The sequence below is a fragment of the Tubulanus polymorphus genome, chromosome 6 (genome assembly GCF_964204645.1).
Source record: "Tubulanus polymorphus chromosome 6, tnTubPoly1.2, whole genome shotgun sequence".
Taxonomy (NCBI): domain Eukaryota; kingdom Metazoa; phylum Nemertea; class Palaeonemertea; order Tubulaniformes; family Tubulanidae; genus Tubulanus; species Tubulanus polymorphus.
The window spans coordinates 5,027,908-5,054,563 of NC_134030.1; the positions used below are offsets into that span (position 1 = coordinate 5,027,908).

At 38.3% G+C, this 26,656-nt stretch overlaps 4 protein-coding genes across 5 annotated transcripts; 2 read left to right on the forward strand and 2 right to left on the reverse strand.

Moving 5' to 3' along the window:
- Positions 1–328: 328 nt before the first annotated feature.
- LOC141907276 (protein adenylyltransferase SelO, mitochondrial-like) lies at positions 329–5,097 on the reverse strand. Of its 2 annotated transcripts, none has more exons than XM_074796877.1 (14): positions 4,997–5,097; positions 4,141–4,491; positions 3,924–4,062; positions 3,506–3,651; positions 3,057–3,180; positions 2,813–2,928; positions 2,638–2,741; positions 2,358–2,530; positions 2,209–2,240; positions 1,793–1,993; positions 1,598–1,718; positions 1,361–1,518; positions 1,150–1,286; positions 329–1,037 (listed from the first exon to the last, which is right to left on the reverse strand). In XM_074796877.1, exons 1-14 carry the CDS (start codon positions 5,041–5,043, stop codon positions 916–918), a joined length of 1,971 nt encoding a protein of 656 aa, XP_074652978.1. In that variant the 5' UTR covers positions 5,044–5,097; the 3' UTR covers positions 329–915. The 2 variants fall into 2 exon arrangements, with proteins under 2 accessions (XP_074652978.1, XP_074652979.1); XM_074796878.1 differs by having other exon boundaries at positions 4,141–4,528; positions 4,997–5,058.
- A 300-nt stretch (positions 5,098–5,397) lies between these two features.
- On the forward strand, positions 5,398–6,679 carry LOC141907277 (putative pterin-4-alpha-carbinolamine dehydratase). Its single transcript, XM_074796879.1, has 4 exons — positions 5,398–5,565; positions 5,716–5,835; positions 6,023–6,103; positions 6,321–6,679. Exons 1-4 carry the CDS (start codon positions 5,443–5,445, stop codon positions 6,411–6,413), a joined length of 417 nt encoding a protein of 138 aa, XP_074652980.1. The 5' UTR covers positions 5,398–5,442; the 3' UTR covers positions 6,414–6,679.
- A 723-nt stretch (positions 6,680–7,402) lies between these two features.
- LOC141907439 (uncharacterized) lies at positions 7,403–15,349 on the reverse strand. Its single transcript, XM_074797082.1, has 6 exons — positions 15,264–15,349; positions 11,882–14,640; positions 9,469–9,612; positions 9,232–9,384; positions 8,947–9,090; positions 7,403–8,786 (listed from the first exon to the last, which is right to left on the reverse strand). The coding sequence occupies exons 2-6, from the start codon at positions 14,561–14,563 to the stop codon at positions 8,547–8,549; spliced, it is 3,363 nt and encodes a 1,120-aa protein (XP_074653183.1). The 5' UTR covers positions 14,564–14,640; positions 15,264–15,349; the 3' UTR covers positions 7,403–8,546.
- Positions 15,350–15,510: 161 nt separating this feature from the next.
- Positions 15,511–26,040, forward strand: LOC141906867 (cullin-1-like). Its single transcript, XM_074796312.1, has 21 exons — positions 15,511–15,671; positions 15,905–16,189; positions 17,054–17,225; positions 17,646–17,813; positions 18,408–18,549; positions 19,296–19,459; positions 19,807–19,969; positions 20,324–20,454; positions 20,535–20,642; positions 20,730–20,836; positions 20,923–20,971; positions 21,095–21,226; positions 21,341–21,461; positions 21,734–21,810; positions 22,271–22,402; positions 22,707–22,799; positions 22,893–23,008; positions 23,181–23,286; positions 23,373–23,486; positions 23,575–23,677; positions 23,791–26,040. Exons 2-20 carry the CDS (start codon positions 16,035–16,037, stop codon positions 23,653–23,655), a joined length of 2,331 nt encoding a protein of 776 aa, XP_074652413.1. The 5' UTR covers positions 15,511–15,671; positions 15,905–16,034; the 3' UTR covers positions 23,656–23,677; positions 23,791–26,040.
- The last annotated feature ends 616 nt before the right edge of the window (positions 26,041–26,656 follow it).

Below are 26,656 nucleotides of genomic sequence, written 5' to 3' on the forward strand. Positions count from 1 at the left end.
TCAAAATCAGGAATTTACATTACTTGCTGGTGATGAGTGGCACAAGGAACCTCATAAGAAACGGTCTCCACTGAGGTTAACGATACAATGAGGGAATGCTTTGGTCTAAAGACTATCCAGGACACAGTTGTGAGTTAGAGTTAACTCTTGAGTTAGTTCAATTTCAGTGAGTTAACTCCCGAGTCAAATCTTAACTGGAACTGGGCCCAAAGATTTATGGATCCCTGATGGGTAAGAACACTAATTATAAACATGGATGAACCTTGAGAAAAATATCACAAGACTTAAGGATTTCATTTCTAAAACACTCATTTATTAACAGATATCACAGATAATCGTTATTTTAGCCTAGATCATACAAGCGCCTGGTTTTAATATACAAAACATGTTGATTTAACGCATCAATATTTAGAGTGGAGGAATTTTCCTTTTCCCTATATCACAATATTTACAAATAAATAAAGACATTTTCACTGAGATAAGTGCCTTAATGTTCATGAAAAATGAATCTGAACTTATATTTCATCAAGATCAGACGTGTCCCGTTTTTATGGACTTGGCCCCTGATCTATCATTAACTTGTTCAATATAGATATAAAACAAATCAAATATTCAACGACATAGGAGGATGACATTTCAACAGAGTTATATCTACATTGATTTTCAAGACAAGTTCAGCTTCACCAAACGCAAACTGAAAACCCTCATTGACTTAGTAGTTTAAGGGATTCACTCAATATTCACATTTTCCTGCTTTTCTATCTTTCAAGCATAAGATAAGACAACCAACTACCATAACTCTACAATCAAGCAAGGGATTCAGTTCGCTAGAGTTAATTCCATCCGCGCTGCTTTAGTTCAAACAGTATTCAAAGATAAATCTTGGAAAACTGGATCTAACGCAGCTTACGATGATCATGTGACAACCAGTTCAGTCGACCAAGCAGGAGGTTTACAGTCGAATGAGGTGGAAGATGTTGCTGCCAATTGGGAACATGCTGCACTTTCTACAACTGGCGCACTCGCGGATTCTGAAACTGAAAATATAAAATAATCACTAAATACGAAAAGACAGAGATTACAGTTTGTAGCTAAGTTCAACTGTATTACAGTTGTAGCTAAGTTCAACTGTATTTTGCTTGTTATTACCGGTTTTTGAGACTTTGATTTCCAGTTCGCCATCATACGGATTTTCTAACATTTTCAATACGCTTTGTACCAACGTAAAATCACCTTTCTCGGCAGCTTCGATAGCACTCTGAGCAATCCAGTTTCGCAAAACAATTCTACAATAGTTTAAAAACGATGTTTTAATGCGTGACAAAATCGAAAGTGCTATTTCAGTAACAAACAATTTTACCTGGGATTATTTCCATCCATGAGATCACGTCTGGTTTTATTTGTCGCACTAGTACTAGTATCACCATCGACTTCCTTCTGTAAACGATCGATATATTTAGCCAACCATTCGTTCCATTTCTTCGCGTCTGCAGCTTTTTTCTCCTTTGGATCCATGTCCTGAAATAACAATCAAATACCGTATTAAATTACCGGCATACAAAACCAGTGTCCAGCCCCTCAATGATTGTCAGTTTACCTTGACTTCTTTGGCTTTTTCCATTCTGTTTAATTCCTGTAAAATGACGCGATGTCCACCACCGAGGGATTCAACAAAACCTGGATTCATCTCCATCATCATTAACAACATCTGTAACTGTCTATAACAATAAATTCTGTTTTAATCTCATATTCCGACTAGGATTTGACAATTGATGATCCCCCTGAACAATACCTCGGATCCATTTTAGGCGCTAGAGAACGTTTAAGTTCTTCGACAGTTGAACACTGGCTTAGAATATAATCCGTAAGTGACTCAAATTTCTCGTCGAAGTCGTCTGATCCAGGAAGTGACAGATGACTTAAACTGCGAAATATATTCGTCATATCAGCTCCCGTTTCATGCATAGTGTCCAATAAACTCTTCACCAAATCTCTAAAATAGACCGATGGATTCAAACAGAGCACAACATACAGTAATTTCTTATTTGTTTTTCAAGTATTACAATATAGAATCATGTTCATTCACATGTCCAGGAAATGATGACGTCACTATCGTGGCAGTGACCATCGAAAGGCTTGAGTATACAAGTCTCTACCTATATCCAGAGAAAAGTCTTTAACATTATTTTAATTAAATCATTAACTTACTTGTCTTCAGCTGAATCTGTCAGTAAACCGAGCTGAAAATAGCAAAATATGATAGACACATAAGCTCTAGATCTCGTATCCACAATGTGACATTGTAACTGACTGTATTGTAGCCAGGAGAACTAGACACTCAGGGCAACGATATTTACCTTTTTCCGCATAGTCGCCAAATAGCATTTATCAAATTCTGGGTCAAATAACTTCTCGAGCTCCGGCAGCGTTTTGTCTTTAGAAATCGCGCTGTCAAGCGTTTCAGCAAGTTTCATACAGTTCCATTTACAAATCTCTGGCTGTTTGTCGTACGCGTATCTACCTTCATTATCTACAAAAACAACGATTGAAAACGATTTCAGTAATGCTGATTGCCACTCGAATAATATTCTTTAGCGTTGATTTTGATTTATAGGACAGTCATTGTATTCTAGTTACCCGATCCATTACAGATGAAGTTGTAATCGAATTTATCCATGAATCCAAACGGTCCGTAATCAATAGTTAATCCATAAATAGACATATTATCTGTATTCAACACTCTACAAAGTCAAGAAATATATCATTAAAATATCTTAATAAGAAATGATCTGATGTGTAATTCTTTTCTTACCCATGACACCAACCGACGCACTGCCAACTCGCAACCAGTCGAGCTGTACGAAGTACTACCTCCTTATAGAATTCTAAATACATTCTTTGCTGGTCTTTGTTGTGAGCTTTATAAATCTGAAACAATAATATTGACATGAAGAACACATGATGAGAATATAGATGATTCCAGATGATTAATTACCAAACCCCTATAAAAGAGACTGGGTTGATTTTGAAAATGAAATCATAATCAGTTCACAGACCTCTGGATAGTAGTTTTTAATCGTGAATTGTAGCATTGTGTGTAGAATGTCAGTGCGTCCAACACTGGGTCCTTTACGTCCTGTGTCGGGAGATATGGGCAAAACTATCTCAAACGATCCGAATCTATAAAACCATCATAATCAATCATCATCACGGAATACAGTATGAAATAACAGTGTAATTATAGCCTTGCTGACTAAACTCAGTTTATGGTTCTACAGTCATGAGTTCTACAGATTGACTTGCGAGTTAAACTAATTGAAAAATGAACTAATTTTACTCTGGAATCTGTTGCTCAAAAATTGGTTATAGTTCAAGCGGCATTTATCTTACTTTAACTTTAACCAACTTTTGAGTAACTGATCCATGAGTCAAATTTAACTTTGCAACTGAACTGAACTGAACTGAACTAAACTGAACTTTGTAACAGCAAATACTGATAGATTACCGAATGAATGTTTCAGCAATTCGGAGCACAATAGTGGCTTTCTCCTCTTTCGGATGTCCATCATAAAATATGTCGCGAACAACTTTAGTATCAGACGTTACACAAGACCCTGCACGTGTCGTCGGAATGCCCAGATTATGCAATGCCTGAAAACCGAAGAATTATTCTATTATAATGATATAGGCCTAATAATGATCTCTCAATAATTAAGCTGGTTAACCCTTTCAGTGCATCTACAACGCAGTGTGGAATATAAGTTGATGGACACCTCACTGACGGTGAAGATGCAATACAGCGGAAGGGCTATGCCCATTATTCGACATTGGATGGAATTTTCTAAAATTTTCAAATTATCTCTAGCACTTTTGATTATTGATTAATCGGCACTGGAAGGGTTAAATAGGAATGAAATGTTTACCTCACTGCACAGGAATTCTCTGATCGATGAACGGAGAACTTTTCGTCCATCTGCTGAACGAGAGTAAGGGGTTAATCCAGCTCCTTTCAACTGTATTTCCCACCGTTTTCCGGCTTTATTGATGATTTCTCCCAAATATCTGTCAAAACAATTGCGCATGAATTGACAACACAAGGATATTTTTGGAATTAGTTACCCTATTTGAAATGTCACTTACATCGCAGCGCCATCTCCCAGCTGACCTGAGAAATACCCAAACTGGTGTCCACAATAACAATGCGCGGCTGGCTCGGAACCAGGTAACAACTTGTTCCCGGAGAAATATTCTGCAAACTCTGGTCTTTCCAGTTCCGATTCTGGTAAATCGAGTAATGTCCGCATTGCATTAGAGCAGTATGCGACGGTTTTTGGTTTTTCGACAGGGGTAGGCCGCAAACGGGAAAAACAAGATCCCGGGACCTGCCGTACAAAGTTCTTCTTCTCCGGGTCAAGTGGTAATGATTTTAACGCACTGTTGTCAAATCGTAGTTTTTCCATCTTTTTCATATATCTCGAACCTTGGCTGGACCTGCGGTGTAACAAAGAAGTAAGAGATATGAAGGAACCTGAAAAAAAAAAAATGCAACACGAACAGTGAGTGATAGAGCACTGTGATGAATAGAGCACAATTTTTGAAAATAACCTGTTTACTTTTGTTTTGTTTCATATCTGATTATGTTTTCTTTTCTATTCTATAATTATAATCTGTATGAATTATATGCTCCCTTTTAGGTCTAACTGCAGTTTGGGTCACCTATCCACTGGGTGGCGTTGTGTTATGGTAAGGTTAGGAACATAACCATTTATAGGGACACCTAAACTGCAGTCATACCCTTTCTTATTCTAAAATTGTGGCTTTATTGAAATTGTAATAATATGTAATTTCGGGGTCTGGGACGACTGTGTGTGAATTTGTTGACTGTTGTTGTGCACCGAACATTACTACAGCCTAACCATAGGCTAGCGGTTTTATGAATAATCGAGGCGGCCTTAGTCCTTCTTCTAGTCTAAATCAATTCAACTGTCTGTCTTACCAACGAAGTATGATTCGTGTTAAGCTCTCTCCGTATGCAATCGGCATAAAGTTTTTTGCAAATAACGCAATTTATTTAATTGATCTTGACTTGATGAGCCTCCACGCAATTCGCGAGACTCAGACACAATGGCTGTATTACCGAAATTGGCTGTCGAATAGCTGTGTCTCAGCCCGTAGAGTTTCAGCCCCTAGATATTACATTGAAGGTGAACATGTGAACTTATGCTAAGGCTGATACCATAATAATTATTACTTTATTGTATTTCCAATGATGTTTTGTTACATGCAAGGCTCAATAAATTCATTTGAATTTGATATTCCTAATCGTGGCATGCGAGTTAAACGTTAGTTCACATATTCGCCGTTAATGTTTTACATAGGGGCAGCACGTGACGGTAGATTCGCCATCTAGTGTCACTGATTGAAGAAACAGTATTGTTTCTAATGACGCTTTTGAGGAAGTCAGTAGGTTTACTAACGTCATACAGAACTGGTTGCATCGTCGAACAGCTGTTCATAACACCTTCACTCCTCAATCGTCGGTCATACGCAGTAAAAAAGAAAATGGTACATTTTGATTTTACTGTGAAATTTTGTATATATATGGATGGTCGATGGTGTATTCCGTGTGTGTGTGTGGCCGTGGGGCCTTTCAAAGCAAACACCTTCAGTTTTGCATTGAAATATCTTTTTCTGATGATTTTTCATTTTCTTTAGCCACGTTTATCAGAAGACGAAAGGAAAACCCAATTGGAACCTTTAAAAACTGCTGGATGGACGATGGTCGAAGGGCGCGACGCTATCTACAAAGAATTCCTATTCAAAAACTTTAATGAGGCAAGTTTGAACTTGTTCCATTTTACATTTGTACTTTTCAAAATCGATACACTATACATTAACATATCCATCCACCACACCAGGCTGTAAAACTTCACACAATAAAAAATTCATGTATGAATTATTGAACTGAGATTTTGGGATCAAACTTAATTGGTTATTTAATCAGTCTATTTCTATTCTGCAGGCATTTGGATTCATGACACGTGTTGCCTTATTAGCTGAAAAAATGGACCACCATCCAGAATGGTTCAATGTCTACAACAAGGTAAATATCAGGGTTCTTACAGATCAGGGAATACAGATTGAATATTCTACTCTATGGAAAATCAGATAGCTCTGGCTATTTTCTTGAAAATCAGGGAATTCGAACTTTTGATGTGTTTCTTGGGAGTATGAGAACATTTTTGATGCACTCAATAAAATGAACAGGCCTACCCTAGCTATGCAATGTCATAAATAATTGTATTTTGGTAAAATTTCAGGTTCAAGTAACACTGAGTACGCATGATGTAGATGGCCTATCGGAAAAAGATGTCAAAGTCGCAAATTTCATGGAAAAAGCAAAATCCGGTTAAAAGGAGCGTGGAACCTACATGTATTAGTCATCATGTTAGCTCTATTCGGTGTGCTATGAGATTTCTGAGGTGTTTTTTGTACCATTTATGAAATAGAGATAAGATATGAATCAGTACAATAATGCTACTACCACTGCACGATTTGCTGTTTGATTCCCATAGAAAATTATAGCAAATATAGTTGTATTGATTTTTCTCTGTTTAAAGGAAAGTAGTCATTTTGATTGAAAATAAATATATTATTTTTATGAGCAAGAAATGAATATTTATTTCATTTATGGAGGATTTTGTCGCTTGAACAATGAAACTTTCAAGTGGTCATCTGATGTTTCATTCTCTACACGAAAGATATGGAAGTTATGCAGTTCAAATACAGCATAAGCTTTAACTTCTTGACAGTAGAAACTATCTTATCACTGGATAAACATATCTCGACAGCGATGCAAACATAGATAATGATCAGCACAGTGCCTGGACTTGTTTATCAAATTCGAATCCATTTTCTATCATTTCAATTATGTAATTGAAATTTTATATGGTTTATTTCATAAAAATTTGGAAAACGTTTGGAGTGAATAGTTTGGTATAAAAACAGGTACCACTGCAAACAACTGATACATATTGAAATACATATGCTAGTGTATAGCCCTGTATATAGAGGTGTTCCAGGTGTTAGTAAGCTATAGTATTGTAGATAATGCTGTTATCGATATCTCAAACCCAAGACAATAATCTTCACCTGGCACATTAGCGTTTGTAATATATGTATTAACCACATATCTTACTATGACTAAATCCATGTAAAAAGTTACTGCAGCTGGTCCTCCTCTGAATCTTCATTAAACATCTGTTTGAACTATGTCTAGACCTCAAGATATGTACCTTTTTCTTGTCAGTGAAAAGTACTCCTTTTTAATAAAGATATACACAGATGTATAACTACATTATAAGTATATTTCTGAAATAAACTGTGTAGATTGTACAGGAAAACATTTTACAACCTTATTGATTAATCATTTGGACGGCATATTATTGAATTTGAGTTACAATGCATGAACACACATTACAACATTATACTCAATTCTATGATAAAATACATAAATTCTGTGAAAAAAAAAAACAATCAAAGGCAAATATACAATAAATACATTTACAATCCACAAAAGTGCAGTATGAATGAAAGATCTTCCAATACATATCTTTGTTTCTATATTAATTTCATTTGGCTATTTATACGATAGTTTGTGATTTGCGAGGAGACGAGCGAAGCAAGGATCAATGCAGAGTTTATCCTTCATTTGACAATAGAATGAATAGAAAAAGATTTGTTAACACATATAAGTGGTGGAAACACGGATAGTCTGCGACGTGTAATACTGTGTTTCCAGCATTTTGCAATAGTTTGGATAGATTTGCATGCGTTAAAGCAGATGAACAGTTTTCTTGACCGGAACTATCCATATATATATATATATATATATATGCACAAAGCAGAGACACGTAGGATAGTTTGTGAATTGCACAAGCATATGAAGCGGATTTGAAAAAGTCGCCATTATTTTCAGTAGATCAGAGCGAATATCTCGATACGCGCGAAGCATAGACACATAGAATAGTTCGTGCATTGCTTAAGCAGCAAGTTTTTACATTTTCATCCATTTCTTGAAAAAGTCTCGGATGGTTTTTGTCATCAATGCTGAAAGTAGCGTTCAAGCGAAGGTCGCAAAAGGTCACAAGCAGTAAGTAAGCTATAGATTATAAGAACAGCTATAGAGAGCGGTAGAGCCGTGTATGAAGATTTTAAACATTTTACGATTACAAATGCATCCATCTAAAACTGGCTTTAAAACTAAAATACGACGATGTACGGTATAAAATATATCACAGTTTGAATCGTATATATACACATATATCCTCTGCCAACATGGCTGTCTAGATTAGTTTTCAGGAATTCGCAAATATCTTCGTTACACAACCGTTTAAACGATATCACAGCCATTCAAATGTATACAACAATATAACAATATATACACAATAGCGTGAGATGTGATACAACAGTTCTGTACAAATATATTTACATTTGCGGAAATTATCGAAGCCGGTTTTAAAACGATAATCTACAGATTATTGGAACTACGCTTTTCCTTCGACGCCACGAAACGTTCCACGAATCGCATCCGCGTTTTCTTTATCCTTCGCGTGTTGATGTAACAAACGCTGCAAATCGATATAGTCCACCGTTTCCTCCTTCGCCGGTTGCGATTTAGCCTTAGGAGGTTTCGTTTTCGGCGAGCGCGCACCGACTTTGACGCCATCTTCGGCCGAATTCTTACGCGAGTGAGGTTTCTGGAGAGTTTTCGCGTATTCCATCGCCTGAAATAGAAAATATTCATAAGATTAGATTGAATCAGGATCCAGTTACAAGATTTTTTTGCTGAATAAATCTTGATAAGCCTTGAACAACTTTTATCTTTTCCACCCCACTGGTAAAGGTCATATACGCCCAACTGCCCGTCTGCCCCATGATACTTACAGCGTGTCTTTTTGAAACTGTTGGTGTGATGACCTCGCGCTCTGGTTTAGGTCGAGGCTTAGGAGGTTTAGCGTGCTGACCGCTCATCAGGTTTTTCTCGCGCAGCTGACGAGCGTACTCCGCTTGCCGCAGTTTCTTCTCCAACTGAAGAAAGAAAATCAAATCAAATTTGAATTTACTGAGTTATCTGAATGATTATTCATCGCACGAATCTGGGACATTAACTTGAGACCTAACACTTGAAGCACGTTCTCTACATGCCTATTGCTTTTCTAATAAATTTACCTTTTCTTTGTGAGTTTCGTTATCAAGGTTTGGTCCGAGTCCGCCGAGTTTGATTTCTAATTGTAGTTTCTTATAATCGTTTAAACTGTACGGTTTGTAGCTGACTTCATGATGTTTCTGTTTCTGAAATTGAGCCAAATATCCTTCTTCCTCCTACAAACACAAATAACATACAATACATGTCTGTTCAGTGTTCTACCACTAGGGGGCATCAGTAATTTATATATGATACAGTACCTGATTATTAGGGTCGCTGTAGTAAGGGGGTATCGGCGGAAGAGGTGAGTACGGATTCGTCTGTAACTGCTGACGACCTCCTTTCGTGAGGTCCTCGGATCTCGGAGATAGGAATTCATTATCTGGCCGGTACGGATCTGAATACTGCAAAAAAAAAGAACGAATAAAGATATCAACGACGTGTCATGTCAGTGTTTAAAAAACCCATATAAATGGTAATCTGATTAGATAATATGGTGAGGATATGGCCACTTTTTATGGACTGTAATGATGAAAAGCTTAAGTCCAACTGAAGAATTGAATAAAACTTTTGAAGCGTAAAAGCATATCAAATGTAATGACCATGAAATGAAATGGAGCTCTGATGATCTCTATATTGATTATCTAATCAAACATTTAAAAACTTATTCGTAAATGCATGCAAGACCTTACGGTATTTAACAATCATGGTTTCATATGAATAGACAGGCACATGCTTGAATTTATAGCTCATACAATATTACAAATATAAGCATGTTAAATTGAATACGTTGGATACAATGAGTTCATGAATAACCGAATTATCAATCCGTATTCTGCAAATTTATCCCAGGATGTTAAATGATTCATACAAATCTCCTCCATATATCAGTGACGTGGCGTTGAATTCAATTCAACATTTGACCGGCTTCACGCGCGTCATTACACTGACAATGTTCCCGATATATTTCTGTCTGGGAACGTTTGGTAACGCGGCCAGTTTTCTCGTGATGGTGCAACCCAGGTTTCGCGATCGGTTCTTGTACGCTAATTATTTGATCGCGTTGTCGGTCTCCGACTGGATTGTATGTTTATATCTAACCGGTCTACCCATTCTACAGTACATTCTCTACACGATCAACCCTGATCTCATCATTCAATTCCCTAGTTTTAATTCGTGTGTTATATACGAGTTCATTTTTATAATGTCCGGGTACGTGAGCTCGTGGATCATGGCTGCGATAACCGTTGAACGTTTCGCCGTCGTAGTTTTCCCGTTCAACTCTAGATTCATTTGTACGCCGCAATTGTCTAAAAAAGTAACGCTATCTATTCTGATCGTGAATTCCGCCGCGTCGCTCTGGATCATATTAACCTTAAAATACGAAGACGATTTCGGCTGTTATTCAGAATACACGATACAACAAATATTCTACGTATATAGCATCGTGTACAGCTGTATCTTGCCTCTTTTAATAATAACTAGTTCAAATGTTATCATAATCGTACATTTGTTTAAACAGTCAATGATAAAATCAATTTCAACCGACGACAAAAAAGCTACTAAGACGAAACGAACGACTTTAATGCTGCTTACAGTTTCTATTGTGTTTCTGCTCAGTACGATGCCGTCCACTATCGTTGTTTTCCTCCCACTGGATCCGCAGACCAGCGAATACATCGAGATTAACGTATTGAATATCATACACGTCGTAAACTTTGTGGGAAATTTCTACATTTATTTATTACTAGGCACCGAAATACGCAGATACTTTCTCACGAAAATCTGCTGCAAGCAGTAAAACAAACACGTCTGCAGGGCACCCCCAGCCACAATTCTTGACAGGTTCCTTGTCTTTAAATCGGTTAAACTTCTACCCTATACATGCCTATTAATAATTGCAACTGCCATGGTGAAAAAAAAAACTAAACCATAAAATTTTTCTTTTAAATTTGGGTATTTCGACTGAACCCGCCTGCATTTGGCCCGGAATGTCTGGTATTCATATCGTGCATTAGTTTACACAGAATAATTCACCGGTATTCACATATTTCTGGCATATTTACAGTGGGTTCGACTATCTAAACAATACCTGGTTTATAAAGAAGACATAGATATTTACTGTGTGAATCTAGTGTAATACAATGACAAAAGAACTGAAAATTGCTGAAAGCTCTATAAATCTATTTAAGCCTATAAACACCTATTAAACAATTATATTAGGCCCATATGAATAGCCTGCACATATAGGCTATGCCAACGTATGTATAACTCATAGATCTTTCAAATATGAATCCAATTGTCAAAGGATTTAGGACAGACCCAGAAGAAAAATTTCTCATCACAATAGACAATAATCCCTTTCTTGCTGCTCAACTTGATCTTGATTTATATTACTGTAGTTTGTTTCAAAAAATTTCATCAAAACTGAAGTTTGTTTCCAACCATTCTATCGATGAGGGGAGTTTTAATCAATGATTGACTCATTAAGGAATCAGTAAACTGCAGCAAATTGATTAAAACCATCGACCAGACAAGGTATATCATCTAGAAATTTGACATTTCTAAGCTTAAAGAATTATCTTCAAAAATGTTTTACCTGTCAAACTAAACATACAATAGAAATTACTTAAAAGCAAGATGATCAGGGAATAAAGGATCGAAAATAAATACCTGGTATTGTCTTTCTACAGCTCCTGCTGAAAGAGTTTGTTGAGGCTGGTATATTCTCTGTGTGTCACGTGGTGAACCAGCAGCAGCAGCACCGTGTGGTGGAGGTTGTTGTGGAGGTGGCTGCTGCTGCTGTTTAATTTGGTTTAACTGATTCGGTGTCATCAACTTCAGATTAATATCGACTGCGACTCGCTGTTCGCGTAGATCGTTATCGTTCCACACCGGTTTAGCCGGCGGCGCCATCTGCTGTTGGTTATCATTATCGATGTAATCGTAACTACGCGGCTGTACACCAGGTGGCGGTAAACGCCGCGATACTTGCGTCGACGGGTAAGCGTCGCTAGCGTAACCGCGTTCCTCCGGCTGGTAATTCAAACGGTTATCGCTGTTGTACTTTTTAAACATTTTCGGTTTATTTTTCCCGGACGACTTCTGACGTTTTTGATCTTGTAGATCGCGCATTTTCTGATTCCAGACTTCCTCTGCCGACTGCGGAGGTCCCGCCGCGTGATTCAACACGTCCGGTATCGAACCCGTACTGTTCGACGCTCTGATACTAGGTAACGGTGGTTTTCTCGTAAACGAATCCCTCCTCGCCGGCCCCGTTGGTTGTTTGTTCAACGTTTGTCTCTTTTTATACGCCTGGTTATACGATCCTTCCACTTTTTTCACGACGATCTCTTGTTTATTTTTCTCTATATAATCGACGACGGGTCTTTCATCGAACGGGAAGTTACTGACTAGAGGTTTATTATTGGGAACTGGTTTTTTGTTTGTTTTCGTTGTTTTGTTCATATTATGCATTTTGCGGTCGTATTCGCTGTCGTGCGACAGCGTACGCGCGGCACCTTGGCGTCGATTCTGATACGCTTCCAACTCGCTCGCGAGATCGATCGTCGATAGTTCCGATTCGCGACGTTTCATTTCCGAGTCGCCGGCGCTGCTCGATCCCGGGTCGTCGTAGATACCGAGGTCGTCGTCGTTGTGACTGTACGGAGCAGACGCCGGCTGAGATTGCGGTGAATAATGAAATTGAGCCGGATGCTGACGGGTGTGACTGTATCCCTGTTGAGGCGGTCCCTGTTGCTGCTGGTACTGTTGAGGCGGCCCCTGTTGCTGCTGGTAATGTTGAGCCGGTCCCTGTTGCTGCTGGTACTGTTGGGACGGTCCCTGTTGCTGCTGGTACTGTTGAGGCGGTCCCTGTTGCTGCTGGTACTGTTGGGGCGGTACCTGTTGCTGCTGGTACTGTTGAGCCGGTATCTGTTGCTGATAAGATGGATATTGTCCTATCGACGGATTATCGTATTCCTGTTCACGATATTGTCCTTGTTGGGGCGGGGAATTCGGTTCATTTCGATCGTAATCGTACTGTTGTACGGGATGTCTGTTACGGTCTCTGTGTTGTTGAGGGTGATAATACGACTGATCTGTTGGTGGTTGTTGATTGTAGGGTATTTCTCGCGCGTAGTTCTGATCACCGATGTACTGCTGTGGTTGATCAAATTGTTGATCGTTGTAACCTCTAGCCAGTGGTGTGATGTATTGTTGTTGTTGCGGGTGTCGCGTTGTTACTACCGTATACCGACCTGTAGAATCTGGCTGCGCTTCGTAACGCGATGAACCCGTTTCCGCGGCCGGCACTCGCCGTTCATCCTCGACGCCACCTACTGGCTGTTCTTCGTACCGATCGGACGGCTGATGATAATTCGTCAATCGGTTTTCGTCGGCGTAACGATTAGAATCGATCCAGTGACGAGGCTGCTCCGATCGGTCGGAATGAAGCACGAACGGCGCTGGTTGTTGGTGACTGACGGCTCCACGAGGCTGCGGTCTCGGACCGGGCCGCTCCACCTCATTATTGAAACTATCCCTAGAATAAACACCGACAATAGGGTTATTACTAATAATATGATCGGACATTTCGTTATTTTCTCTACTGGACGGCGCGTAATCGCTTTTTTTGTGCGTGCCTAAATGCTTCGCCGGTGCAGGGGGCGCTAATCTACGGTGTGGATTGTAATCTAAACTATCTACGAGCTCGTCGCCGCTACTATCGCCATCTATTGAGTCCGTGTCGAACCCGACGACTTTCTTTTTCGGTGGTTGCGGTGATCGCAGTGAGATGTTAATCGGTGCACCGGATGACTCTTCCGGTAAATCCGTCTGCAGCGAGTTCAAATCTAACCTCGGTACGGTCGGGTCGTAGATGATGTCGTCTCGTCGCTGATCGGCCGGGAATCTCTGATTCTCGATATCGTATTCTCTCGCCTCGACTCGTTGTTTCAACTCCTGCTGATACGCCGCTTCTCGTCGTAACGTTTCCTCGTCGTCTTGGATCGTGCTTTCACGAACGTCTCGATCTACCGTCACCGGCGCCTCCTGGTGTCGACGAGGCTGACTACTTCCCGAATTTCCGCGTAAAACGTACTCGTGATTTCGATCATGTCGATCGTTGTAATCTTCGACTCTGCTGCTGACGAAACGAAATTCTTCCTCTTCCGCGCTATTTTCGGGCCAATCGACGTACACCTTTTTCTGTTGCTGCTGAGCCGTCAATTTTCGGCTCATATTATTACTGTCCGGCTTGAGTTGTTCGTCTTGCGTTGTATCGCGGAGCAGGGATAACAGAGCTTGATTGTCGGTATGAATGATTCCTTCGCCAAAATTGTCTTCTTCACTCATTTGTGGTGAAATGCAATTTAATTTTCTCCATTTCTGTGAGAAGACACAAAGCTGTCATTCGCTGATAATGTTTAAACCTACAAATATAAAGAATGCAGAATGATGTCAGTTTTTCTTGATACCCTTCTGTTTTGGCATTAGGACTGGCGTGGCCGAGTAGGGGTTATTAGGAGGGTGACCAAGCGGTTCTGTAGTCAGTAACTTGCCTGTGACATTGTGTTTGTGTGGTTTAGTTTCATGACCAGATATTTTCCCAATATAAGCCCATCTGATTCTAATAGCTTACCACCACCAACGAATTTAACTTATGGTTCCTATTAGGCCTACTAGAGGTAGCTACGCCACAGGGTGTAAAAAATGGCAGTCAAAAAGGTCAGCTCAGAATCTGTCGCCGAGTCTCAGGAGGACTCCGCCCTAAATTGTGGTGCGGGGGCACTGCAGCATTTGTTATTTCTTATCTATCTACAAACCCAGCAGATGATAAATATATCATGGATTGGCCGTGGGAATGAAAATTCAAATTGAAATCAAATTTTGTTGTTTTCGCCTGTGCTGCTGCTGCTTCAGTGCTTGTCGTCATCTGACATTTTTAATTTTAGCCTCTCTCTGTCTCGGTTTTTTCGTTGTTGACCTTTATTTTCGTAAAACCAAAGAGAATTGTATTGTATGTTGTTGTTTAGTAAGACATATTTTTACATACCTATCCTTCTCAATGACAATTTAGTCCTTCTTTAGTATATACTTTAGTATGAGGCCTTTCCAATAAATAGCGTATGCAGTTTCCATAGTAGCAATTAATAGTGGCAGCACCGTACAGTGCGCGAGATAGAAATAAAAACACGGATTCGGCGTAAAAACGGCTAGGGATTTAGCGGATTTCCTACTGCGGTGCGCGAGTAAAAATCTCCTACTGCGGCAAGCGAGTATTCTCGTTCGCCGTACGAGAATCGATGTGATATCGCGAGAAATAACAAAAGAATGCTTTAGCACTATTTCATCGTATACCCCTACATTTTATCGAAAATCGAATTAAAATGATTGGTAAATGAAGCGTCCGTTCACAGATAATCATCACAGAAGCGGCAGTTTAATTCTGAGCTGAGAGCAGGTAAAATAACCCTTCAATTAATTCACATTTTTGGTATGGTAGGCTACCAATGAATTAAAGGAGAGCCTACTCACTCTGAGTCTATTTCAATTTTCATTATCACTCAAACCTTCAACTAGAACTAAATTGAAAAAATCTCATTCGTTGTGCTGGGTCTAACTCATAGCTGCTGCTTTTCATGGGCTAACGTTTCAAAAAATGGTAATTTTTCTCTTATCTTAAAAAAAATTTAGTTGCAGTGCTACAGCGGGCTGCTAAAGTCGAGACATCCCCAACAACGTCCAGCATAGATAGATAGACCGTCGTCACTTCATAATCAACCGTTAACCGTGATCTACACCACTAACCGGACGGTGACCTGAAATGATGTCGTCCAGTTCGTCATCATCTCGTGGCTCGAATCACCACGGATTGAAGAGTATCGGGCTCGATCAGATCTGGGATGATTTGAAATCCGGAATCGAAGATGTTTATAGAAGACAGAGCATGCCGAAAACACGATACATGGAACTTTACACGTATCCATTTTTAAATATTTCAATATATAAAAAAGGTTAGCACTTTAGCCATATTACTGTAATATAAGTAATATGAGTAATGAAGGCCTAATCTGTTCCAAATACCTTACCAACAGTAACCAACAGCTATCCATAGTAATGTTACCAACAGTAATAGGCCTATCGGTTACTATACATTACTAGATTTCTTCATTACTTCATATTAGTCCTACTATGAATGACTCGCCATAGCTACTGGTTTAGGCCTCGATTACTCATATTACTTATATTACAGTAATGTGACAAAAGTGCTTGAATTACTTATATAACAGTAATATGATAAAAGCGCTAAGCTTTTTTCCCCCCTATAATGAGCCTTATATACCGAACCTACTGAGTGCCATCTGAGGCATAATTAGCTATATTGAGGATTTACTTTCATCAAGGGGAAAGGCCTAGTTGGAAAACTGTGTTTTTCACACAGTTTTTTCCATATGCTGGAATTTTAAAGGGTTCATTTAGTCAGTGTATAACATCATGGCTGCTGCAGAAACAAGGCTTTCGATCCCCCAAAAAATACAGAAAATGTAAGCTTAACTTGGGTATAATCTTGTATTTTTCACATTAGCTCAATCAATGCAATTATAAACTGTGGGAGGGGCAGCAGGGATTGATTTTCGGAGGAGTGGATATAAAAATAAAAGAAAATAGAGGCTTCCTTCTTCTAAAACCTTTGTGGAAAATACTGCGCCAGGATTCTAATCCATGCTACACCACCGGGTACTAGACTAAATTGATTGGTCCCATGTGATCTGTGACAAGTAGAGTCTAGTGTATTTTAATTTTTCACGATTTGTAGTTTTTCGATCCTTCATGAATCTTTAGACATGTATATAATTACTGCACCAGTGTTCACCAATCGGGAGGTCCACAACAACGCACGCCGACATCAAAATCTAAACGAGGTCAACCGCAAGGTGGCGCCCAAATTGTCGGACTTGAACTTTATCGTCGTCTCAGGGAGTTTCTGAAAAACTACTTGGTCATCTTATTAAAGGTAAGGGTTCGAAAAACTTCATAGACTTTTAATCTCATTACAAGCCTATAGTTTTCAACTTCTCAATTTTTGGCTTCTTGCGCAGGTTTCTTACTGATCAGGGAAAGTTGGAGAAATTCCTGATATATTTTTCCTGCATGGAAAATCAGGGAATTCTGACTTCTTGAAAGTCTGGGAAATTTTTGATGTCTTGTTCTAGTTAGCGACAAAACAAACTCCTTGAAAAGAAACTCCCACTGAGGATAAGCATGTGTTATAATCTTATCAGGCAATCTTTTGTCTGGGGTCAGTGTCTGGGAAATATCGAAAATTTTCAGATTTGTAAAAACCCTGTGATTTAAATAGTCTTCTTGTGCTAGTTTTTCTTATCAAGACATCATGTTCTACTAGGTCATATAATCAGTTACTTCGTATTTTCAGGACGGCCAGGATTTGATGGATGTAGTGGTTTTGAAGTTTTACACTCAACAATGGGAGGAATATCAATTCTCGAGTAAGGTGCTGAACGGTGTGTGTGCATATTTAAACCGTCATTGGGTCAGACGCGAGTGTGATGAGGGACGTAAGGGTATATATGAAATATACAATGTAAGTATTTAGCTGCTTCATTGATCATCTGATGGCCTGATTTCTTCTCGGATTCAATTCAAACGTATTAATTTTCTCAAATTCTATGATTAATGAATAAAAATCATGCCACGATCTCTTGACAAATCTAGAGATTACCTAGGGACATAATTTGTCTATTTTCTACGTGCGGGTCGGGATGTGAATTCCCTGCAGTTTCCTGCGTTTTTAATTCATGTAAATCCAGCGAGGAACTATTCGTTGGTGGTTGTAGTGAACCCGGTTTGCGACACGGATGATCTTGTCTTCTTGTACAGCGTGTAGGCGCTCTTCAATTCTCCAACTACCGATCAATATCATTCGCGGAATAGTAAAATTCATTCTGATTTTGAGCTTCAGCATGCATTAAATGATACCTCCGTCAAAAATGAATGAGTTGTTTGACACCGGTTATAATAAACTGTGGATATTAACTGGGCCTGTTCTCGTCCCTGTTTTGTGAGGCTAAAAATAATGATGAAAGTTAATAAAAAATGAACGAATGGTGAATTTTGGCAAGAGAGCTGGGTTAGTGCAGGGTCCTCGTTATCACGTTTGATGTGTTTATAATTGTAGCTGGCATTGGTCACATGGAGAGATAATCTATTCAAACACCTGAACAAACAAGTGACGAATGCTGTATTAAAACTGATTGAACGTGAACGTATGGGTGAAACTATTAATACGCGACTGGTCAGTGGTGTTATTAACTGTTACGGTAAGTACTCTGAAAATTGACACCAAATTTGTCCCTCACCAGGGTCCGATCTAAGGAATGAAAGCCACTTGCCCGGGGGGCAAGCATATCTGAAATTTTGCTCCAAAAGCTACTTGCCCTACAGCGGCAGTCAAATTGGTGGCACTATGATTCCTTTTCTGAAAAATCTTCCATTTTATCGCGAAAACGAAATGCGTTAAGAAATGCGTTGTATCGAATGAGAAAATAAGCTTTGTGACATAAAATTGAACTAGCCCTGGGGGCAAGTGATAATAATAACCTACTTGCCCTGAGGAGAATATTCTTGTCCCGGGCAATCGGACAAGTGCTTAGATCAGACCCTGCTCACGTCTGAATTTTGATTTTGTTTCATTCTTTTGGAGTGGTGTGGGTGACTGGTTGTAGTGTTTGACTCAGATTGTTGGTTTGAATCCCATTCATTCCCGTAGCGTCCCTGGGCAAGACACTTATCTTCATTGCCTCTCTTAACCCAGAAGTGAAATGGTACCCAGCCTGATAGGACTGCTGGGACGTTGTGGCTTCCAAAAGCGATCATAAATCTTACGACTGGTCTTAAGTTGTTAGTAATAAGATTGGATGTAGAACAAAGATTGTCTTAGTCTAGTCTTGAGTCTAACTTCTGACTTTAGAACCAGCCTCTGAGTGCTGAGTAGAGCTGCTCAGATGTTTTCCTATGGCGAACCTATCAATCAATACAAGCCTCATTATTGTTATTTCGATTTTAGTTGAGTTGGGTTTAAATGAAGATGAACCGTCGCCGAAAGGCCCGACGCTCAGCGTTTACAAGGAAAACTTCGAGAATCATTTCCTCGAAGATACGGTGCGATTTTACACGCGTGAAAGCTCGGAATTCCTCCGACAAAACCCTGTCACTGAATACATGAAAAAGGTAAGAACGAAGTGAAGCTTGAATGTGCCACATTAAAAGAAATTTTTGTATTGAACTGAGACCACGACTTTGGCTGTTGAGTAACAGCAAAAATCCATGATGAATATATGAATTTTTACCGGCAGACATCAACAACTGAAACGCTGTGGTCTCAGTTTAATAAAGATAAAAAGTCATTCATGACTATACTAAGATTGATTCTTCTAGTTGTTTCGTGAATAATATGACTACACTGAGCTCATTGCAGGGAATATTGATGAACTGAGGAAGTCTTTTTTAAGGCATTGAATAACTAAGTCATTGAAAAAACCTAGCTCGGTGTTTTATTGTTTCTGTTTGCATTACAGGCCGAAGCGCGACTAGCCGAAGAACAGAAACGAGTTCAGATATATTTACATGAGAGTACATACGATTCACTGGCTCGTGTCTGCGAGAAAGTTCTCATTGATAAACACCTCGAGATATTCCATTCCGAGTTTCAGAATCTACTCAACGATGATAAAAATGAGGGTAAAGTTATTTTGAAATGCGGTCGAATTCTGATAAATTCGGATCAGTTTAATCCTGTTTTGGATCTTATCCCGATATCATTTATTGTCCACCTACACATGGATGTATGTATAGGCCTGATATGATGCTGATGTCGAAATTTCTCATTAACCGGATTAATTTCATGCATCTAAATGATCCGAATTAAGTAGGTTTGATCGGCAATTGATCCATTTTTGTATCAGTAACAGTAAATCTTGCTAAACTCTAGACAAAGTTTGCTGAAGATGAAACCTAAATTAATTTGAAAAGTCTTTGCTTGTTTATGTTTGTCATTTTCTGTGAAATCCAGTGCATTATTCGTTTAATTTGTAGATCTTGGTCGTATGTATCAGCTCGTGTCCCGGATACAGGACGGTCTCGGTGAACTGAAGAATCTGCTAGAGTCACATATACACAGTCAGGGACTGTCAGCGATAGAGAAATGTGGAGAATCTGCAATCAATGTATGTCAAACCGCTGATCTAATATACTACCGTAAGAATCTATCGATTGTTATTAGTATCCAACATTCATTTTCTTGCAGGATCCAAAAACTTATGTCCAAACAATTTTAGCAGTCCATAAAAAGTACAATGCGCTAGTGATGACAGCGTTTAACAATGATTCAGGCTTCGTAGCGGCTTTAGACAAGGTAAAATAGTTATTTTACTTACAACTTTGTAGAATTATGTCCTTTGTTTTGTTTACGATATGTATTAACTGGTAACTAATATTTCAGGCTTGCGGTCGTTTCATAAACAACAACGCTGTAACAAAGGCAGCCAATTCATCAAGCAAATCACCAGAGCTCCTTGCCAAATACTGTGATCTCCTTCTTAAAAAGAGGTGCTGATAATTCATTATTTCTAAGAAAATTCTTTAAGATCTACATGATTTCTTATGTCGTAAATATTCATGATTTATGTTTTCAGCTCAAAGAATCCGGAAGAAGCTGAATTGGAGGACACTCTTAATCAAGTTGTATGTACCCAGAGCCTTAATGATGCCACAAATTCATTAATGATATTTTTGAAAGATTCTATAGGAATTAGAAATAGTAATTGTTCGCATCATATAAGTTTGTGGTATTCATTTGTATTACAGATGGTCGTGTTCAAATATATCGAAGACAAAGACGTTTTCCAGAAGTTTTACAGTAAAATGTTGGCTAAACGACTTGTACAACACATGTCAGCTAGTGATGACGCTGAAGCGAGTATGATCTCCAAATTAAAGGTATGTTTTATACAATTCCAATAGAAGCAGCCTCACAAAAGCGAGCTGCTTACAGCGGTTCTATTCCGGTAGATCGAGTAATGATAATGTGTTTCATTTGTGATTGTTTTACAGCAAGCATGTGGTTTCGAATACACTTCGAAGTTACAGAGAATGTTTCAGGATATCGGCGTCAGTAAAGATTTAAATGAACATTTCAAACGTCATTTACAGCAGTCATCTGATCCACTGGACAGTAAGTAGTTTAATTCGTTCCATGGGCTTGAATGACCACAAAGAATAACAGATTTATTTCTACCCCTATCAGGGAATTGTGATTCAATTCTTGAAAATCATGGAAAATTGAATTTTTGGTCTCTTGTTTTTGTTGTCAACAAGAGGCACAAGGAACTTCTTGATAAGAAGCAGCCCCCACCGGGGAAATTACAAGTGATTTTAGTGTTCTTTGGAATGATATTATAGATACACAGCAGTACTACATTAGCGACAATGTTATTGATTTTTCAGTTGATTTTAGCATCCAAGTGTTAAGCTCTGGTTCCTGGCCCTTCCAGCAATCTTGTGCATTTGCTTTACCTTCTGAGGTATGTAATGATTTTATTTTGATTATTCGTTTCAATAAAGTAAAATTAGTGTAATATGATAAATGTGAAATCCCACAATTGTGAATGACTAAAAGGTTCCTACCACCCTTCTCAGTCGTCTAAAATGCCAACCAACATTTTAGACGGAAGAAGGGTGGTAGAAACCACCAGTTATATAGTATTCCAAAAGTATTCATCCTAGTTATTCTAAATAAACCTTATAAAATCGTTCAACAATTGTGGAATTTTTTACATTCATTGTTTCATCACAGATATTGTGATCTACTGATTCTTTGTGTAATATAATATCAGCAGTTAATAGTGGTGAATATGAAATTAGAAGTTCAGATTACCACAGTCATCAGCTCTTTATGTTCCAGCGATCAATACCTGAAAACTCCTCAGTTTTTCCTAGCAGTTATCTATTATTTATAGATCATATATATCTTTCTATACACAGTTGGAGCGAAGTTTCCAACGATTTACGACGTTTTATGGCAGTCAGCACAGCGGTCGTAAACTCATGTGGCTTTATCAAATGTCCAAAGGTGAACTCATCACAAACTGTTTCAAAAATCGTTACACGTTACAGGTATGTAGAACATCAAACCCGCTTAATTCGAATCATTTGAAATTAACCTCAAATGAAATTAATACGGTTTGTGAGAAATCCGGTTTAAACATGCCGGTATTCATTATACATTTACCCATGCATGGATGGACCGTAATAATATCCTGATTAAATCAAAATCCAGATTAAGGTATTAACCCAATATGTATGTGAAACATTTAATTTGTTACCGTGTTGAATTGTCTGTTTGTATAATTGATTGATTGCTGGTTTAAAGATGAAATTGGGGAACAATCGATATTTCACTGCAATGGTTTTATTGCAGGCATCTACATTTCAAATGGCCGTACTGTTACAGTACAATCAAGGTGATAGTTACTCAGTTCAGCAGTTACAGGAGAGCACACAAATAAAACAGGTAAACCTATCGATTCTATCGCTCTCTGTCGATTTCGGGCTATGCGTTCTTTGTTTCCGTTTCTAAAATATGATCGTTCGTTTGACGTTTCAGGAGATTTTATTACAAGTGCTTCAGATACTGCTGAAATCTAAACTGCTGGTTACCGAGGACGATGAAAACAACCTTCAAATGACCTCTAATCTGGCACTTTACTTACAATATAAAAAGTAGGTTTACTGAAAAATTGTTATATTGAGTTTTCATTGAAAGGGGGCACAAAAAATTAGCTTTGTTTGAGGTTAAGTTGTTTCTTTTGACAACACAAGCAAATGTTCTGGTCTAGAAAGCTAAAGCAATCATAAGGGAATATGAGATGAAAGTTTTCATTTGTTTTTGCAGTAAGAAACTTCGTGTAAATATTAACGTCCCGATGAAAACTGAAGTGAAGGCTGAACAAGAATCGACCCACCAACATATAGAGGAAGATCGTAAATTACTTATACAAGTAAGCATCAGTTTCATAGATATGAGAGATATTTCATTTGGTGAAAAATTCTATGTTGTTACTTCATGAATTTATTCATTTTACAGGCTGCAATTGTGAGAATAATGAAAATGCGCAAGGTTTTAAAACATCAGCAATTATTAGGCGAAGTTCTAAATCAGCTGTCCTCCAGATTCAAGCCAAGAGTGCCTATAATTAAGGTCTGTTGATTTAGAAATTCTAATCTTCCAATCAGTGGCTTACATGTTTCTCAATTGCTTAAGTTAAACTATCTCTTGTTGATTGCAGAAATGTATAGATATTTTGATAGAAAAGGAATATTTGGAGCGTGTTGATGGTCAAAAGGACACGTACAGTTACCTAGCATAGTGATATAGACCAAGCATTTTGGGTAAGCATCATCAACTTCTCATTTAAGTGAGCTTATTGAGTTCTATCATGCGATCCTCTAATCGGTCCAAACTCGTCAAACCTACATTCGATTTCGTGATATTTTCGTTTCAGGTTTTAACCGTTTGTACAAATAGAAGCTTTCATAATACGATGCGTTCACACGAAAACTCACTCAAATCGCACATGCAAACACACAGTCGTCGTCTACCGGTATTTGTAGTATGGTGCTCCGCAAAGAACTAGAGAGAGAGAGAGACAGAGATGATGTGAACGTATACAACATATCTTTATCAATCACCACAATTATCAAGCGATGGTTTTATTGTGGATCGACTACAGCTGTGGTGCCAGTTTCAGCGGCTGATCTACCATCGCGACATCGCGCATCAACGACGATTAATCATTCCCGGGAATTAAGGGAATTTTACACGCAGTGCCATAGTTCGTTCGTAGCCCGGGTCTACTAGGTACATGCATATTACTCGGACTGAACTCGGAAACTATGATTTGTTTCTAGTTTCGACCTGGAATCGAAGGTCCACTACGCGTATGCTTGGACTTGACTGCTCTCGTAAGCCATGTTTTGTTCGGACGTGAATTAACGAGTTTGTCGATACGATGTAAATGTCGAGATTGACAGACCCTGTGTTTGAACTGTTGATTCAGTTCATTTCGTGCTATATAATCAGTCGTAATATACTGATTTTCTAGCAATGTTATTATTATCATTATCATTATTATTATCATTACAAGAAGAATTATTATGTGCTTATCGTAGAATATTATCTTTCTGCGAAGATGATCGATAAACGCGAGTAACAAGGACGAACGGTGAAACCTTTGGAAGAGTGCTCCGTGAGCCGTTTACAATGTGATAATAAATCGAACTTAGTAAAATTGAATGTGGCATCATGTGGAGATAGAGAGAGAGAGACTGGTATTATCTATCATCATCAAAATTTCTCTGCTTGCGGCAGAAAAAACTGAATGCTGACTGCGGCATGTGAATGATAAACTATTATTCTCTATCATCCTGTCTTTGTATGTACATATAAATGCATTATACACTCGCGTATTATTTATGTGTGAGAAAAAAATGAATTCGATGGATTTTCTAAAATATGATGTGAGACATTTCTATAATCTGTATAAGTGAAATCATTTCTCTGTGATGCCCTGTGTAGTGGCGAGCGACACGTGACAGTGGAACCTTGTTACTTCAAATTTTCAGGGACCAATTAATATTCAGTTCATTTTAACCTCGTTAATTTATCACAGGGTCCCTATGACTCCCTTGTTATGAGCAAAATGCCTGAAACTCCGTTAAAACTTCAATTTTGAGAATAAGGCAATTAAAAATGTTTTTAGTAGTACAGTAAACTACCCCTCAATCATAATGATTTGTAGGAGTCTACTGTAATAGGGATATGAAAGTGATGAAGACACTTCTGGAAATTTTCTCCTTTTAAACTCCTTAAAAACTCTGTATATCAAGGAATGACCGATCTGTTGGGACCCTAATTCAGGTATTTCCATTTGGATGGATTATTTCAGTTATAATTCGAGGTTGTTTTAACGAGGTCCCGCTGTATTGATTGTGAAGTAATTACCTCTCTGCTTCTTCGAGAAATCTCCTATTATTGTTCCTCTGTTGAGATGTTGAATCGTTAAAATCGACAACTATTCAAATAGTCCTATTGTTTTGCTGTAGATTATGTCTTGTAACCCGTAACGTGCTATCCTCCTCATTATTAATAGTCATTTTGAAATATTAAGATGCCCACTCAACTCTTCTGATGGTACCATTGTGTATTTATACTGCACACAAACGCCATCTATCAGATAACTGTGAAATTTTAGCTTCGTGTTTTGGGATATGTTGTTTTTGGGGATACGGGAAATGGCTTTTCGAGTGATCAAATATTCATTTCGTTTTGGGAGAGGACTTCAATTGACCCAGCAAACTGTTATTTTCAATCCGAATTTCCTTATTAATAATTCTTGTGCAAAACCATACACGCGTAGACCATTCTATTTGTCACTGATTCTGTGGCTAAGATGGAATGAAAATTCGGAATTTTCCTTGAAAAGTGAAAATTTTGGTTCACGTATTTTCAGTTTCTACTATGTAAATCTGTAATTACACTTACAAAGTTTTTAAGGTTTTCATTTCAGTTGCCTGATTATTTAATAACTTATTTGATCAAACCCTTACTCGGCTGGTGAAAGAATTCCGATATTTTTTTCACAACTGGAATTATTCTTAAAAAAAAAAAACTTGCGTGAAGGATTTGTTGTATGAAAATAACACATTGATTTTGTGATTGGTAATAAAAAACCCATGAGCAATTCATAGTTTATGGACTGTATTTCAACTCGGTGTTGTTCATTCACTGTATCAGTAGTTCGTCGGAAAATATTTCAGTTCGAATTGGATTTCTCATTTTGAAAGGGGAAACTAGTCTTTGGAATCATGCAGTTTCGAAATGGAAAAATTCGCTACCTCGTCATTTTGCCATCTTTGCTGATATTACGCAGCTGACTTATATATACGATTTACTATATATATATAAGTTGTTTACATTGCCTTTGATAAAACCCCTGTTGATACAATGTCTAAATGTATTGAATGATATAAAAAATTTTTTTTTAATGAGAAAAGGGTTCAAGCATGCAGACGTATTTAAACTAGATAGAGACGTCCATGGTCCACTGAAGTGTTCACGTGAATCGCGATCTACGGGAATCTGTATACTGGTGATACGAAAAGTACTGGCGAACTCTCTCAAGTCTTTTCCAAGAAAGATAATCCTTGATAATTGAATTTACCCTGTCACAGGGTAAATTAAATTATCATGTCCATTTGCAAAGCTTATCCAAATTGCTGCACTTAAGGTGACAGATATGGGACAGACTTACGTACAGGTTCAATGTGGATCACGTTATCACTCTGGACGACGAACGACACGACAGGTGC